Genomic DNA, 17,702 nt, shown 5'->3' with positions numbered 1-17,702 from the left:
TCCTTCTTACCTTTTGTAAGTTTTCTCCGTTGCTCTTATCACAATCTGACCTGTATGTTTGCTTCTTTGTGTATGTGTTTTTTGTCTCCTTGAAGCTACAGGAAAGCAAGAACTCTCTTTTGTTCACTGCTTTCTCTAACACATTAGAGTAGTGATTGGCATGTAGTAGGTGCTCAGAAATATTTGAATAAATTATTATATGACCAAATTCCATGTATAGGTTATTAAATGTCCTATAATTTTCCAAGTTGGATGCATTAGATTTCACATGAGCCACAAGACAGCTTAGTGAGTTGGGCAACACAGGACCATAGAACTCCCCGTGCTTAGATGACAAAGCTGAGGCCCATGGGGGCTGACTGAGTGCCCCAGGACGCATGCCTAGTTACCGGGCTTCCTGGAACTTGTAGTTCTGATCCCAGCAGAGTTTCTGCCCCCACTCAGCTATCCCCTGATGCCTCATGTTATATCAGCGAAAGCTTCAGAACACTCATTGCTGTTCATTTTTCCTTGCAGTGTTGATGACAGAACCCCGTATCTGGCTATGGGGGCTGTGAAGAATATCTCCCTAAACATCTCCATCTCCAACCTCGGGGACGATGCCTATGATGCCAACGTGTCCTTCAACGTTTCCCGGGAGCTCTTCTTCATCAACATGTGGCAGAAGGTAAGAAGGACCCACATCTAGTGCATTTGCTGACTTTCATTGTACCTTGGAATATGCAGTGATTCTGCAGAGATTATTCCTTTATGTGGAGGATCGTTTGGAATTATTATAATTTTTTCCTCCTGAACTTAGAAAGCATTGTTGGTAAAGCCAAAGAAGAAACCATAAATACCCACGGTGCATCAGAGCCGTATCCGTATCTCACACTGTTTCCCATCCCTTCTTTCTTGTGAAACCCTCTCTGCACAATTTTATGTCTGGCCCCTTCTCTGAGATGATACAGTCATCGTCTCCAGCACACGCATGTTCTAGAGTATTCCCACTGTAGGTCAGTAGTTGTTGTGAAAAACCAGATAAGAAATGAGAACAGATCACTGCTTATCATGCGCTTTATCACCAATGGTGCCTTTGATGTTTTCCATTCGAGGGTCGTGAACATCTGCCTCTGCTTTGGCATATTGATTTAGTCCTGAGATATTTTAGTGAATTGAGGAAATTAAATTATTTCCATGAATTGAGTGAGTTTTAAAGAGCGATTTAATTTATTTGCATGATTGACGTTTAAATAGCATGACTCGGAAAGGAAAAAGGGTCTGGGATTCTCTGTGGTCCCATAATGCCCCTCAGTGAACCACTTTGGGGAAGAAAGAGTAATGGGTCTCAACCATAGGCGGCAGGAGGAATGAGTGGACTCGGATAGACCGTCTTCTACCTGGTGGTTGCCTGACTGTGGACAGCTGTTCCGATGGGAAGTTTTGCAGCTTTTCAAAGTGTTCACAGATTTGAACTGCAGCGCTTTGATGTCTGTGTAAAAATGGAGCCGGAATCACTTTCCGAGGGAAGCCTTGGCCCTGCCCACAGGTGAGCGCTTGGTGTGCCTTCGGGCAGTGGGCAGCCTCTGTCCAGGCACAGGTCCTGCTAGGCTCAGTTGTTTGGACAGGACTGTGCCAACCCTGCCCGGCTTAGGGGGCAGCTGGGGCATATGGAGACATCCTGAAAGGCACCTCAAGAACGTCCCAAGCGGTCATCTCAGACTCTCTGATATTCCGTAGCCTCTGGAGCTCCAGGGTAAGGGAGGCTACAGAGGCATTGAATGCAAAAAGGGCATGCTTTCCAGCCACTTCTACACCCCCAAAATTGTCCCTGATTTAAGCCCAGTCCAGAGGGAGCCAAGAATCTTCAGGGTTCTATTACCTGGCTGTGCACCGAATCTCTTTTACAGAATGTCATGTGCTGTGATGGGTCTTCTTGTGGGGCGTAGGAGGGTGGATAGCGGGAGGGGGGTTCACTCAGGGACCAGACCTGTGGAACTCATCTTTGTGGTAACTAAGAGGATGTGGCTGGTGACTGGGTCATCACATTGAATGTATTCCTGTCACTTAGGACCCATGGGAGAACTTCCTCTCTGTCTCAGAATTAGGAATAGCTGCACTTTCCCAGAGCATTTTGGCTTGTTCATAGCTGTGGATACAGTCATCCTTATAACCAACTAAGCTTCGTTGTCTCTGTTGTCTGCTAGGAAGCTCAGAGCTTGCCCCACTCTGTTAGTACATAGGACTTGGTGGTATAATTTATAAACTAAGTAGCCTCCTGCATCTTGCTTTACTTCCCTTCACCATGTTTTTCTTTTTGGCTTGGAGACTGTATAATATTCTATCATAGGATATAGTATGGATTGCCTATGAATTCCTACTATTGGATATTTAGATTCTTTCCAATTTTATTCTCTTTTAAATAATATTATGACGAATATCATCTACAGAGATTAGTATGAGCAAATGGTTATATCCTTAATCTTATAATTATCTGGGTAATGGGAAGTAGCATTTATTGACCATGTGTTATACACCATGGGTTTTACATACATTTTCCCATTGCCTTCTTACTGCATGTGATCCAGGTGGCCCTGATTTATTGGAGGAATGTTCTCAGGAGAAAAGAAGTGAGGGAAGCAGGTTGGGGCAGAAAGGGCTGAGTAAGGGTGTAAAATCCAGTCTTGGTCTGGGTTGTGGGGTGGAAAGAGGTGGGGGCATGCCCTAGAGCATAAATCACTCAGCAGAATTGTCCCCCCTTGAAGTGGAAGGGGAGCACCATTTCCACCGTGTCATCATCATTGACCACTGGGGGCGGTGGTGAGTAGTCTCCCCAACATTCTGGACGAGGGGACTCTGGTCAGTCAAGGACGATGCACCTGAGAAGGACACAGGTGTGTCACTGGCTACTGCAACTGATCATGGGGCCAATGAGAACACATTTTTATCTCTTTGGCATTGAGTCCCAGCAACCTTTAAAACCTTTGGCACAGGGGACACTAGGTTTCAATTTGGCAGAAAGTTGACAGGGTATCAGGGGCTCTTCAGGATATGGTGGGCATTAGTCCAGTAAAGGTATCATGCAGCTGCTGCAGAGGCAGGACTGGCTAGAAAAGCAGATGGGTGAGATGGCCCTCAGTGTAGCAGGAGAAGGAATAATAGAGAAAAAAATTCCCTTCCTGTGACTACAACCACAACTGCAAAGTTAAGCAACTGGGGAATATAAATGGCATCACTCAGCTCAGAGCAAGATTTTAACGGCATGCAGGTGGGTAATGAGGGAGACAGGAGAGGGCCCATCCACCATGATCTACCTACCAGAACCAACATGGGCCCTACCAAAAGCTTCTAGCACATTAAGTAAGAAAAGTATACCTCCAGATACAGAGGGAAAGCATACCTTTTAAGACTATTAATAGAAAACAAAAGTAAATTTTACTGAGCGTCTGCTTTTGTTTTTAGTAAAATTCAAGAAAAAAGTGAACCCAGCAAATGATCAGATAGTAGAACAACAGACTGAGAAGAAAAGGGAATGGGCTGAGAGAGAAGCAGAAATAAAGGTTTTGAGTGGGATAAGGAAATACTATAATGAAAACAAGAAGGTAAGGACAGAATCAAAATAAGTGTTATGGGGACTTCCCTGGCGGTCCAGTGCTTAAGGCTCCATGCTTCCACTGCAGGGGGCCTGGGTTAGATCCCTGGTTGGGGAACTAAGATCTTGCATGCCCTGCAGCATGGCCAAAAAGGAAAAAATATGTGTTATGATCAGGAAAGAGCAGAATTGGCAGTACAGGAAGTTGATTCATTGTTGCAAAGGGTGTATTTGAGGAGGTCTCTGAGAATTCAGAGAAAAAGAACAGAGCAGTGGAGAAGGCTGGCAGTGAAGACTAGGTATGGAAGGTGGAGGCTGGAGAATCAGCAAATAGAAACAGTTCCAGAATCACTGGAATAGAAGACATGAGTAGACAGCAAAGAAGGATCTCCGTTTTCTTGAATGGGTGCTGCAGATATTAGGCAAAAGTGTTAAGAACAGTTTAATGTTTACACATAGCCTCATGACATTTCTAATTTTACAGGTATAAAAATGATACTACTCGTACCTAACAGAAAACAAAGAAAGCCATTTTCTATAGATTTCTGTAACATTAATAGCAATAATTAGAAATTATTGTTCCGTGGTAAAATAAGAATTCTATACCCAACCAACTTGCCCTCCATGGTAAAGGCAAAATAAAGATATCCTTGAATATATAAGAATTTGTAAAGTCTACTAACTCTCCTGATTTGGATTCCCCCCAAAGCAGACCCAGACACACTGATGGTGGTGTAGGTAGTTTAGAGAGTGGTCTCTGGGGGTGGGGGTGGGGCACGGTGTGGGAATGGTGAGTGATGAGAGACAGGAGAGTGTGCACAGAGGGGCAGGTGGTGCTGTGGGCAGTGCGGGCTCCATCCTGCTGCAGACCCTCTGAGAGAGAGAGTCTAGAACACCACTCAGACTCACTGCTCTGCAGGGTAAGGAAGCTGCTGGAGGGTTTATCCACCAACTCCTGCTGCTCATCCATGGAGAATCACTCCAAAGGCATTAACTGTCCAGCCTTTGCAGCCTTCCCTGGCTCTGGGCCATACTTCCTGGGGCCAGGAAACAACTCAGGCAGAGAGATGGGGGAGCTTTGGGCCTGGAAGGGGACTGGCCTCAAGTGAGCAGCCCTACGGGTGTTTCCAGGGAACACGAGCAAGGCGCTGGCAGCATCTGCCACAAAAGTCATGAAAGCTTGAATAGCCGTGAAACTCTTCCTGAGAAACAGTTACAGATACAGCGTATTGTTGAATAAAAAGTGTATTAAAGCCAAATTTTAAAAGTAAGCAAAAACAATTTTTACAAATATTGAAAATATTAAGCAAATGTAAAAAAATTATTGCCTCAGTAAATACATAATTTTAAAGATTAATAAAAAATAAGCCTATAATCTGTTTTACCATAAAAATTTGAGAAGAAACTTAATCTTGTCACTCCTCCTGCTTCACATTCTTCAGGATGGAGCTCAGGCTCCTCAGCTGTTCCTGAGAGGCCCTTCCCAGCCTGGTCCTTCCTGCCTCCCTTCCTCCCTGGCCTCATTGTTCACCATCCCCCACATACATGCTTGAATCCATTCATACTTTATTACTGAAGCTGCCTTTACACAGGAATACCCCAGCCCCAGTTTGTTTAATGAACTGCTCCGACCTCACATCTCAGCTCAGAGGTCACCCATGCAGGCCCCTCTCATGGCTGCACAGGTGATGTGGGTAGATGGATAGTTGGGTGGATGGGTGGATGACTAGCTGTCCCTCTTGTCCAGAGTCACAAAGCAACTCAGGGCCCAGGCCCTGACTACAAGGTCTCCAGTCTTCTCTGTCATCACACAATTAGTGATATATCAGTTTCTGAGACTGAACAAAAAAAAATCTAACTTGAGATGGATTTTTTCTATCTCATGTGACGCTTCTTTCATGGATTTGTTCTTCCTTTAAGGGAAGACTGTTTATAAGAATGTGGGCTGGGCTTCCCTGGTGGCGCAGTGGTTGGGAGTCCCCCTGCCGATGCAGGGGACATGGGTTCGTGCCCCAGTCCGGGAGGATCCCACATGCCGCAGAGCGGCTGAGCCTGCGCGTCTGGAGCCTGTGCTCCGCAATGGGAGAGGCCACAGCGGTGAGAGGCCCACGTACTGCAAAAACAACAACAACAACAAAAAGAATGTGGGCTGCACAGGGTTGACTTTTCTCTCACCTACATAAAGCTAAAAGAGAGAATAAGAATGGAGAAAACATGGTTTGGAATACCACTGCATCATACAACTTTAGGGTCACTTTCACCTTGGGCTCTATGTGAGTGACACCTCAGAGTACAGTTCCACAGAATACAACATGAACGGTGCCCTCTGGAGTCATACAGCTATGTGGCACTGGAATCAAGATAAAGTTGAGTTGTCATTTCTCGCCTTGGTGCTACTTGGCACAAAGGGACTTAGCTCTTCTTGCATTCGTGGAACAGGAATGGAGTTGTTTGGACAGCAGTGATTAAGTATCCGCTGAGTGCCAGGGACTATACCAGCTGCTAGGAGACACAAGGAGGAATAAGCGCTGGTCCTAGCTCCCAGGGAGCTCAGAGCCTAATAGGGTGAAAGACATATCAGGCAGCATTTAAAGTACAAGATGCCAGCTGCTCTACAGAGGTGCTGAGAAGTTGCTTTGAAGCACAGAGATGAAAAGGTGAAGCAAGTCGCTACTGTGACAGCTAGTCTTGGGTTGGACAAAATCCTTAGACAAATGCTATGGGTAGATGGATGGGCCTCTGAAGAGTCGGTGTCAGCCGGTGCCAACATTGCGGACCTGGGGTCAGTGGGTGGGGTGGGTGAATTTATTTGGGAGGTGAGGTCCAGAGCTGGGCTGGAGTAAGGGTGAGACAGCAGAGGAGAGCAAAGGAGGAGGGACAAAAGGAATCCAGCGAGATGGAAAGAGGTTGCCCATGAGGGACAAAGGACCAGTACGATTCCTAGTGGCAGGGTGATGTTAGGACATTTTAGGAATGCTGATACCTGCTGTTCTGTGCTGAAGTAGCTTGTCAGGTAGGACTCCTGCACTCTTGAATAACTCACATGAGCGAGAGAAACTCAAAAAAAGAGGCTGGGTTCATGAGTACATCTTTATGATATTGACTGCCATGCACACGTGGAAACGGACACGGACATTGTAAGCTTCAAGCAGGTGCGGGAGAGCTCCCAGCTGACTTTTTGGGTACAAAGGGGACGCAGCCTTGGAATTAGGGAAGCCCATGCTGGGAAAGAAGAGAGAGGAAGGTCAGGCTCCTGACCTAGTCTCTTCTCCACAGCGTGCACTCTTGATTTGGGTCTCCCAGATACTGACCTTGAAACAAGAAATTGAGGTCAGTTCATTTATTTGAGAGGTGCAGGAAACACTGGTAAGGAGGTGAAGTGATACAGGCAGGTGAAGGCAGCTAATGAAGAGGATGCTTTTACACCAGGTACCACAGTGGGTGATGGGGCTTCATCCTGCAGGGCAACTCGGGAAACAGGACAGAACACAAGCTTCAGGGGTGAGGGAGCTGGAGATTTACACCCCCTCCCAAAGAGTCAGTGGTTGAAGCCTTCTTGGGGGTGTTCATTCGCCAGTACTAATGTCTTATAATGTGCATGGCCAGAGCCATCTACACGGTTCTGGAACGATGTTCTCAGGCACAGAGATGCAGACCCTGGCAGCTGGAAGTGGGCTGGAGCAGCCTGAAAGGTGGAAGCCATCTGAGCAGGGCTCACCAGCACTTCCACCCTGAGCACCTCACTTTCTAGCCTTCCAGAAGTTGTAAGTTGGCCTCATAGCACTTCACTGGGATTCTGCAGGCGCACACCTCACAGTCCACAGGAGTGGGGCAAGGCAGGTGTTGTAAATGGGTGAAGGGGGCTGGGTGTGGGACAGTAGGAAGCAGTGGAGACTGTGGAAAAATGGAGGATTCCAGCCTATTCCACAGAAGGCAGCCCACACCGAGCAGCGGTCACCTGTTGCCAGGTGGGAGTGAGGACCAGTTTGCCAGACTTACTATTTTTCAACAAAAGCCAAAAATCCACATTTTTATGTGAAATTTCATGGTGTTGGCAGCTAATTAAAATATTCTCTGAACATTGTATGGGCCAAACAAAACATGTCCGCTTGACTGCATCCAGCCTATAGGCCACCAGTCGTGACCTCCCGCTTTGCTGTTTTCCACATGTTCTAGTCCTGTTGTCTTGCCTGCCTGTTTGGCACATGGACCTGGATTTCTGGTAGAACCTAGTTTGTCTGCAGCCTTGATGGCACTTCAGGTCTACCCCTGGGCAGCAGATCAGCTAGCCAGAGACTGGAGTGTGAGTGTGTATTGAGGGGAAGGAGGGAATTGGAGAGGGTCAACCCAAATGTGGTGTTCATGAATTTTTTTTAATTATTATTTTTTTTAATTTTTGGCTGTGCTGCACGGCATGTGGGATCTTAGTTCCCTGACCAGGGATCGAACTCATGCCCCCTGCATCGGAAGCATGGAGTCTTAACCACTGGACCACCAGGGAAGTCCCCTACCTTTTTTTTTTTAATTGAAGTATAGTTAATTTACAATGTTGTGTTAGTTTTAGGTGTACAGCAAAGTGATTCAGTTATACATACATATACATATATCTATGCTTTTTTGGATTCTTTTCCCATATACGTTATTATAAGATATTGAATATAGCTCCCTGTACTATACAGTAGATCCTTGTTGTCTATTTTATTTATTTTATTTTATTTTATTTTATTTTTTTAACATCTTTATTGGAGTATAATTGCTTTACAATGGTGTGTTAGTTTCTGCTTTATAACAAAGTGAATCAGCTATACATATACATATATCCCCATATCTCTTCCCTCTTTATCTGTTTTACATATAGTAATATGTATATGTTAATCCCAAGCTCCACATTTATCTCTCCCCCCTCCCCCCCACTGTCCTCTTTGGCAACCATAAGTTTGCTTTCTATGGCTGTGAGTCTGTTTCTGTTTTGTAAATAACATTTTTGTAGATTCCACATATAAGTGATATCATTGGGTATTTGTCTTTCTCTGACTTCACTTAATATGATAATCTGGAGGAGGGAGACAGGTGAGGAGGATGAGTAATCATGAATCAAGTGGGGAGAACATAGACCCTCCACTGTGATGCGTTTGATCGCATTTGGAGCACTTCCTGTTTGTAAGAAGTGTAGTTCCTGCTCGTCACCCATTGGTTGTAAGTCACTGGATTCGACTGATGAGTTGTTGTATCACCTCCTAGTCTTCTGGAGGAGCTGCAATGGAGGAACGGGCCTGTGTCCGTTTATTTCCTCCATTACAGGGTCTAACATGGGAGGTGTGACAATAATATAGAAAGATGCTGGAAGGGAAGCCCAGCTTTGCTTTTTCTGAGGAGCGAGTGCTTTGAGTTCTGAATTAAGCTCAGCTTTGGCGGGGAAAAGCTGCAGGGCAGCTTCCACAGCTTTCAGTGGATTATTCTTTATGACAAGACACATAGAGAGCTAACAAGTTTGTTTCTCTTGTAAAGTGATTCTTCCAGCTATGTCTGCATTTACCCCAGAAAGGGCAACCCCTTCTAAAGTTCAAAGCAAACCATTCAAGGTGGCGCCAGGCCATAAGACTGATCCAGTTTCTAACCCAGGTAGATCAGGAAAGATTAGACCCTGCCATGTTTGTATACCTTTATGTTTGTGGGAGTGCCCTGGCCTGTTCTCAAGGCAAAAGGTTCCACACAGAAGCCGCATCCGTACACAGGGACAAAATGAAATGTACTAAGTGGAGCTGGGCAGCCCAGCATCGTGCTTTGGAAGGGTTTGCGGGCGGAAGTGCGTGCACCTCATCATTGAGCGTGTAAACAGATTTCATACAGCCTTCCTGCACCCTGCCACTGCCCCCATTCATGGCAGGAACTGATTTTCATTGTGTTCTGCTTTCTCCGGTGTCTCTTGTCAAGTTAATAGTAGCCTCGAGTAAAATGCAACCCTTAGATGTTTATAGTCATCTTGGCCAGGCCATTAAGATGATGCATGAACTTGCTGCTTGCCCTTGTAAGAGAGCCCTGAGGGTGGATATTGATACTCAGAAAATAGTAAGTCTTTTCCGCCCCTTTCCTGTTTTTAATGCAGTTCCCCAAGCCCCCTGGTGCTTTACCTTGAACTTCCTGCTTAATGCCAGGCAGAAAGACCTCACCTGGATCCAAGGCCATTTGAAGCTCTTAACACAGAGCACACTCTCTCACTCTAGTGGTCTTCCCCATCCGCTTGTCAGAGGCAAATCCCATGTTCCCTAGAGCCCCTCGAGTTTCTGACTGACTTCTGCCGGCCCTGAACTTCCTCCTGGAGAGGAGGAGCGTGGGTGGTGGGGAGCAGGGACCAGGCCAGGTTTGGTCCTCACCTGGGTCACCTGTGGCCATCGCGCTAGCATTTTTCTGACCCCATCAGAGCTGTCCTAACCCAGAGTGAAGCTGTGCCTGGGAGGAAGGCTGGGCCCTTTCTGTGACAGCCAGCAGCGAGGAAGTGGGGGAGAAACCCAGACACCCATTTCAAATCACACTGTGGCCTCAGTGTTCCATGGCAGGGTTCAGTTTTCACGTATGTGAAAAGCTGCATTTGTGTATTCACTGCTTTGGGAAGGAAGGCTACATTTTGCTTGAGAAATGTCAACAGAGCTGTAGCTACGACAAGGATTTTTCACGAAAGAAGTTTTCCAGAGCTTCAGGACTTGGGCAGATATGTGCGGGGGGAGTTTAGAAAACATGTATTAAACCTCTGTATTTTTTTTCCTAATGAACTGCACAACAGCAATTTAATAATTTCCTCTTTTAAGAGGAAAGGGGGAGTCTTGGATTTTAAATCTTTTTTATAAAGCAGCACAGCACCTCTTAAAAAGAAAGCCATGAAATTCATCTGCTAAGTCCAACAAAAGAAAACTAAAAAAATCAAGAATTAGGTGTTTCAGGCTGGGTTTCCTGAAGCAGATCCCGAGGTGAGGATTTGTGTCAAGTGGTTTATGAGGGATGTGCTCCCCAGGGAGCTCCACGTGGGGAGTTGGGGGAGCAGGGCAGGAAAGGGGGCGTCTCAGTCAAAGTCCTGAAGAGGGTGGCCTTGCCTGTGCTCTGAAATGGGGGCCACACCTCAGCGCTGCCCCATCTCAAGGCCAGGAACCTGGGCTTTGGTTCTCCCACGAGCACTGGTCATTGGTTAAGGGCCAGTTACGGAGGAAATGAAGTCCCAGGCACTTTCCACGCTCTGAGGGTGAGGTGTGGATGGAGCGGCTCCAGAAGCCAGAGGGCAGGCCTCAGAAAACCCACAGGTGCTGGCTCGTGAAAGCAAATGCGCATGAAGCCAGAGGGTGGACACATCAAGGAGACCCAGGGGATGGCGTGGACCACTAAAAGCACTTGCTACAGCAGGATTACCATCCGTGGGTGCTCTTTGTGATCTGAAAGTATATTACAAGCATATGGACAAAGATCTTTGAGCTCTTGGAGTGCTTTTGTGATGTTCTCAGTGTCAGTCGCACACAGGATATTTCTGCCAGCTCCTGAATAAGGGAATCAGCAACTGTGGAGGCCCTTGGAATTTAAGAGAGAACATGGATGCACAGCTGTGGTCCATTGCAGTCCAGTTTTCCAGAGCTGTCCTTTCATACCTTTGAAGCCAGCCTTACAAGGAGCATCCCTGCTCCCTGATGGCCACTGGCATCATTCTTCCCCAGGCACCTGAGAATAACTAGCCAGCCTGTCCTGTTCTCCTAAGCAGGTAGATTAAGCAGCTGATTTTAAAAACCAGTTAGAAATGTGTTTGGCTGCATGTAAGTGATCCTAATGAGATTTCGATTCTTCCTTTGTAATAATAAGTCTCAAAGTGGACTGGTAAGGACTGGTAAGTAACTGTACGCTGCCATCAGAAACCCAGTTCTTCTGTCTTTCCACTCAGCCTTGCCTCATACACATGGCTTCTTGGTGTCCACTTCCAACACTGCAGCTGTATTCCAGGCAATAAGAAGAAGAAAGAGAACAGGACTGCTCCCTTTTAAAGAGCTTTCCTGAAGCTCCACTCAAGATTTTCCTTGTACATCTCATTGCAGAACCATGTCACATGGCCACCCCAGCCAGAAGGGAGGCCGGGAGATGAGTTTTGCTGGCAGGACACGCTGCCACCCCAAACACAGCCAGGTTCTGTTTACGGGGAGGAAGAGAAGAGTGGCATTGGGATGCATCGGCAGAGTGGTCGTTTGCAAGTGTCTCTGAGATACAAAGCAGAAAGGGGGAAGGAGGGGTCCCTGGTGGCACAGTGGTTAAGAACCCGCCTGCCAATGCAGAGAACACGGGTTCGATCCCTGGTCTGAGAAGATCCCACATGCCGCGGAGCAACTAAGCCCGTGCGCCACAACTACTGAGCCTGTGCTCTAGAGCCCGCGAGCCACAACTACTGAGGCCCGCGCACCTAGAGCCCGTGCTCCGCAACAAGAGAAGCCACCGCAATAAGAAGCCTGTGCACCGCAACGAAGAGTAGCCCCCACTTGCCACAACTAGAGAAAGCCCACATGCAGCAACGAAGACCCAATGCAGCCAAAAATAAATAAATTGATTAATTTTTTAAAAAAAGAAGAAGAAAGGGGGAAGGGCAGGGAATGAATCACAGACAAACAGGCAAGTGACCGGCACAATTACTCTCTTATTGTCCTTCTGCCAAAGTTTTTTCAAGCTCTGTGTTACTGCATTTAGGATTTTTTTTGCAGTCGCCCTCAAGAATACCTTTTGGGGAGATCTAGTTTGGCCATAGTCAGGTGCAGCAGAGCCCCTGGTGAGAACCAGCAGGTGATGTGACCCAGTTCTGCCTAATAAGCAGTGCCCAAGGGGACTACTCCTACAGTAGACTTTGGATCCTGATAAAGTATAAGATAATTTCTATCTGTCCACCTTATCTATCATCATTGATACCTGCATTTATTTATTTGTTTGTTTGTTTATTTTCTTTATGGCTGCGTTGGGTCTTTTTTTTTTTTTAAGTTTCTGCTTTATAACAAAGTGAATCAGTTTTACATATACATCTGTTTCCATATCCCTTCCCTCTTGCGTCTCCCTCCCTCCCACCCTCCCTATCCCACCCCTCCAGGCGGTCACAAAGCACCGAGCTGATCTCCCTGTGGATACCTGCATTTCTTATTTTCACAAGATGAAACCATTCCAATCAAGATGTCACTGTATTTGGATTCAGGGCCTCCAACAGAGGTGCTCCAGCTCTACATCCAGGACAATCTGTGCAAGAAAGGTCAAAGTCGGGCTTCCCTGGTGGCGCAATGGTTGAGAATCCGCCTGCTGATGCAGGGGACGCGGGTTCGTGCCCCGGTCCGGGAGGATCCCACACGCCACGGAGTGGCTGGGCCCGTGGGCCATGGCCGCTGAGCCTGCATGTCCGGAGCCTGTTCTCCGCAACGGGAGAGGCCACAACAGTGAGAGGCCCGCGTACCGCAAAGAAAAAAAAAAAAAAGAAGGATCAAGGTCCAGTACCCCCGTCCTTCTGACTGTTTGGTATATATATTTCCAGCCCCCTTCTTTACTGTTCTATTTATCTGTTTCCGTGCTGTGTCTAGTTTGGCATCTTCCTTCTTAAAATGTAAAACTCAGGCCTGCACTGCTATCCAGTGTGCCCAGCATAGAGTTATTATTGCCCCAGGTCTAAAAATGATATTTCTGTTAACGTGGCAGCCACAGCACACTTGCATTTATTTGTGGTGCCTTTATTCTAATTTTTTCTGCTCTTTTTATGCTATTTGGAAGTTGTGTCATTTATAGCCTTGCTACTCAAAATACAGTCATGGACCAGCAGCACAGCCTCACCTAGGAGCCTGTTAGACATGCAGAATCTCCACCCTGACTACCCGGATCTGCTGACCAGTATCTGCATTTTAACACGACCCTTAGGTATTTGCCTGCATAGCAAAATTTGAGGGTGGTCTGAGCTCCTGACTTCAGGTCATCTCACTTGGTAATTTACCAAGACATTGATGAGGACCCTAAATGCACCTGGAGCAGGGGCCTGGTGGTGCTCTAGGTGTGATGCCCTCTGGGCAGACATGGAGCCGCTCACGGAGTGCCTGGGGAGGGAAGGAGGAGGCTTTTATGAAGCATCCTTCAGGCACGGGGCTGGGGGGTTTATCTCATTGAGCCCTCACCACAGCCCTGTGTGATGGGGGCTCTTATTCCCAATGTGTAGATGAGGGAGTTGAGACTCCAAGGTTAAGGGAACACAATCATTTTATGTTCAAGACTCATAAAGGTTAATGAGACTGAGGTCACACAACCAGTAAGTGGCTGAGCTGGTGCTAACATCACCTTTTGGCCCAGATTTCCTTGTCTGAGCCACCAGGAAGTGTCTTAGATGCTTTCCTGAAAATCTGGTTGGCTGACTGGGGAAATCGGTCTCTGTCTCCGTGGCTAGAGGTGATGCTGCTTCTCTCTAGTGCTAAATTTTAAAATGGCAGCCATTCCACCATGCAGGAAGCAACAAGGTGAGCTCTTCCGTAAAGGAACGTATGCTGGAGAAAACAGAGAAATTCAAAACCAGGGAGGGGTCCTGAGGCCTCTAGAGGAAGGTCTCAGGACAGTGTGCGGGGTTGGGGGGGGGTGGTCCCCTTCCTAGAGGTGACAGGGTCACTGAGCCGTGAGCACAGCTGCCACACACTAAGACTGAGATAAAGAGAATGTGTGCGCAACTTGAGAAAAGGGGAAGGTTCCCTGAGCCAGAGGGTAGACGGTGCTTGAGACTGGCTGTGTGACTAACAGGTGACATGCAGACAAGCATCACCTCCACCTGGCCGAATCCAGGGCTCATTTCTCCGTCCTTTTTTTTTTTTTTTTCTGGACCCATCAGCAACTATTAGTATAGTTAATTAGTTCATTTTGGGGGTTTCACTTTTAGTCTTTAATAGCATTTTTCCCCTTGAGATACAATTTACATAGATTAAAATACATACATCTTAAGTGTGCAGATCAATAATTTTTTGCATATATCTGTATCCATCTAGTCATCACCCACATCATGAATGAGAACATTTCTAACAGGAGAGAAGGATGTCCAAAGTGGGATCCTAATCCCCCCAGACCAGTTCCATTTGCAGGAAACAACAACTCCATTCTTCCTGTCTCCCTCTATCTCTCTCACCCCTCAGCTGTCCCACCATGGCCTGCTGGCTGGACCTGCAGAGTCCATCCCTAAGGCAACCACTTTTTGCCATCATCATTGCTTCCATCCTCACCCAGGTTACCATCTTCTTTGCCTATTATTGGCTGCAGTGGCTTCCTTCCTAATTAGACTCCCTGCTTCCACCCCTTGCTCTGTTATACTCCTTTGCATACAACCCTCCGATGGCTTCCCATCTCATTGTAAAGCTTCGTTCCGTTCAGTACCCATAAGGCTCCATAAGACCCAACCCAATTGCTGCTTCTGTGAGCATATCCACCCCTCTCCTCCTTGCCCTCTCCACTGTAGCCGCAATGGCCTCCTTGCTGTTCCTTTCAACACACCAAGCTTTTTCCTGCCTCAGGGCCTTTGCACTGACTCTTCTTCAGATGTGCATATGGCCCACTCCCTCACTTCCTTCTTGCCTCTGGTCAGATGGCACCTGATTAGAAATATCCTGCTGTTCCAGACATCCTCATCTCATCCCTGTACCCTAATTTTCTTCATCAAACCTGTCATCTGACACAGTAATTGTTTCTAACTGTCTTGAATGACTTTTTAGTCACTGATTCATCCCTGACACCTAAATGCCTGGGATGTAGTCGGATCTTAATATTGTTGAATGAACAAATGTATGGATGGTGGATGTATATATAGATAAATGAAGGATATTTCTGTCTTTCTACCTACTTTATGACTACTGTGTAGTTCCATTAGGTTTTACATTGCACTAGTAGTTTTTAAGTATTAAATGCTCTTTTTAAACAACTAATAGTTTGGAGAGAGATGCTAATTTCTTATCTCCCTGGAAAGGGAAACCACCAAGAATCAGAGAAATGGAGAAATGCTACCCCCCCCCCATAGTGATAGAGTCTTGCTGTGTAAGATCAGGCCTTTGGTGCTAAAACTCATCACTGAGGGGCAGCTTTGTGTCTGTGCCTTTTGGGGGTGACAGGCGACAGGCCGAGGCCATGCCTGCAGGTTTTCCAGCACACCCTCCTCATTTGAAGCCAGCAGCTGTTTCCAGCACAGCAGTCTTTTGTCCAAGTGGGTTTCTGCAGTGGCCCCAGGTTTGCAGGCCTGTGGTAGGGCTGAGAATGTGAGCTACAGTCCCCACGGGCTTGAAAAGCATCTGTGCTATGGGTTCTTTACAAGAACCAAAAGTGACACCCATGTCTTGGTTAGGTTTCCCCAGAAGTAAACCCTGAGAGAAGAATTCAAATGCAAGTAGTTTGTTTGGGAGGTGAAGGTAGGGGAATGGGGAAGTGAGAGAGAAGAAAGAAAGCAGCTGATAACGGTCAGGTTATGAAGCCAAGTACTACTGTTGGACAACTGGGTTACTCTCACTGGGGAACTCGGGGTCCATAGAACAAGCGTCTCAGAGTGATGCTACCCAAGCGGTGATGGGGCCGGGGCTTTACCCACCACCTCTCAACAGTCACTGGTTGAGGGCTGCTCCTGGGGGCATTAATACCCTGACACTTCTGGCCTGCCTTGCAAAGGGGACAGAGGAGCTTTGTCACTAGAGAAAGCTCTCTGGTGAGAAAATGCAGATGCCGGCAGCTGGAGAGACAGGGTGGGGATGTGGACCAAGAGCGTCTGCTGTGACACCTCCACCCCCTCCCTCGTGTCAACCTCACAGGCGAGGATGGCCTCCCTCATCACACCACACAATCACCGGCCACAGTTCTTTCTTTTTCACTCGCTTCTTTCTGGTCCTCACTGAGATAGAGTGAAGGATACGGAACAGCAGTCCACAGGCTGTAGGATTGAAGGACATTAGAGTAGATACAGCTTTCAAACCACACAGGCTGTCTGGAAGCTTTGGCCTCAGTGAGGCCACCTCTGCTCTCAGGGAGCTCCCAAAGGCTATGGAACAGGTCATGTCCCCTCATGTGTGCACATGGACCCCCAGTGGCATGGCTCAGGGCCCAGGTGGGATTCTGGGGGGTGAATGGGTGAGTTATTTGGTGCTCAAGGGGCCTGTTTTTAGCAAAGACAGACAACATGCATGAGGGGGCTGACAGGGCATATGTGCGAGTTACAGACCCACCTGTGAAACTGGGGATAATAGTAATTATAATCACCCACTATATTTTTAAGCCCAATTTTAAAATTAGGAACCTGAGGCTCCAAGAGGCACAGGTGGTTCCAGGATGATGCAGCTAGAAAACAGCAAAGCTGGAATCTGAGCCTGGTCTGTCTGGAGGCCAAGCCTGTGTTTTGTCCGTTGTGTGTGCACTTCTCCAAACGAAGGTTTGCCTTGACCCGGCATATGTCTGTGTGGCACAGCGATGGCCCCCAGTGTGTTCCTGTGGGTGGCCAGGTGGTTAGAGCTGTATGTGAAGAGGTCTCCACTGAGGTCTCAGTTTTCCTCCGGGAGAGCTAAAGGAGGACCTTGTGGAGCCTGCAACCTTTGGATAAGAGCTCTGTCCTGTTTGCCCTTACTCAACTCAGCAGGTAAAATGCAACTCTCTAAAGCTTTACCAGAGGCGGAAGGAAGAAAACTGGGCTACTGGTGTCTAGTGGAGCCGATCACCATTTCGGAAGGAGAGGTGGGGCTTTATGTGGACCGGGCAGGGACTGTGCTGGAGCCCTTGCCTTGCAGTCAGCTACAGAAACGGAGTCACCGGCACTCCTTCCAAGGATGCCGCTCTCCTGAAAGTCGCAGTTGGGAAAGGTGTCATTGGGGTCCCCCTCAGCCAAGCATTCTCTCCTTATGCCATCTCAGAAGTGAGAGTTCCATAGACATCCCCTGAGCACCTAGGTTGTATGATGAGACACCCAAGGGCCCAAAGATGGATCAGATGTTGGCCCTGCCCTAGGTGTGTGCCCCACAGAGTCTCACCTCCCAGAAGGCTCCTAGTGTGGGGATAAGAGGAGGTTCTGTTGCTCCCCGAGCCTGGGAGGGGTATCAGTTCTGCTGGGCAGAAAGATCTTCTGTGACCCCATGGCCCAGCTATG

At 47.4% G+C, this 17,702-nt stretch overlaps 1 protein-coding gene across 1 annotated transcript in view; it reads left to right on the top strand.

The window, feature by feature from the left end:
- The window catches only part of ITGA9 (integrin subunit alpha 9), a 296,584-nt gene that overhangs the window by 224,046 nt on the left and 54,836 nt on the right, over nt 1–17,702 (top strand). The window contains exon 18 of the mRNA XM_081247512.1: nt 517–667. Coding sequence (XP_081103638.1) covers nt 517–667 — 151 coding nt within the window. The remainder of the gene's footprint in view (nt 1–516; nt 668–17,702) is intronic.

The sequence above is a fragment of the Mesoplodon bidens genome (assembly GCF_964165515.1).
Source record: "Mesoplodon bidens genome assembly, chromosome: 10".
Lineage (NCBI taxonomy): Eukaryota > Metazoa > Chordata > Mammalia > Artiodactyla > Ziphiidae > Mesoplodon > Mesoplodon bidens.
The sequence above is the reverse complement of the archived record's forward strand: the minus strand, read 5'-3'. Positions and strand labels throughout refer to the sequence as shown.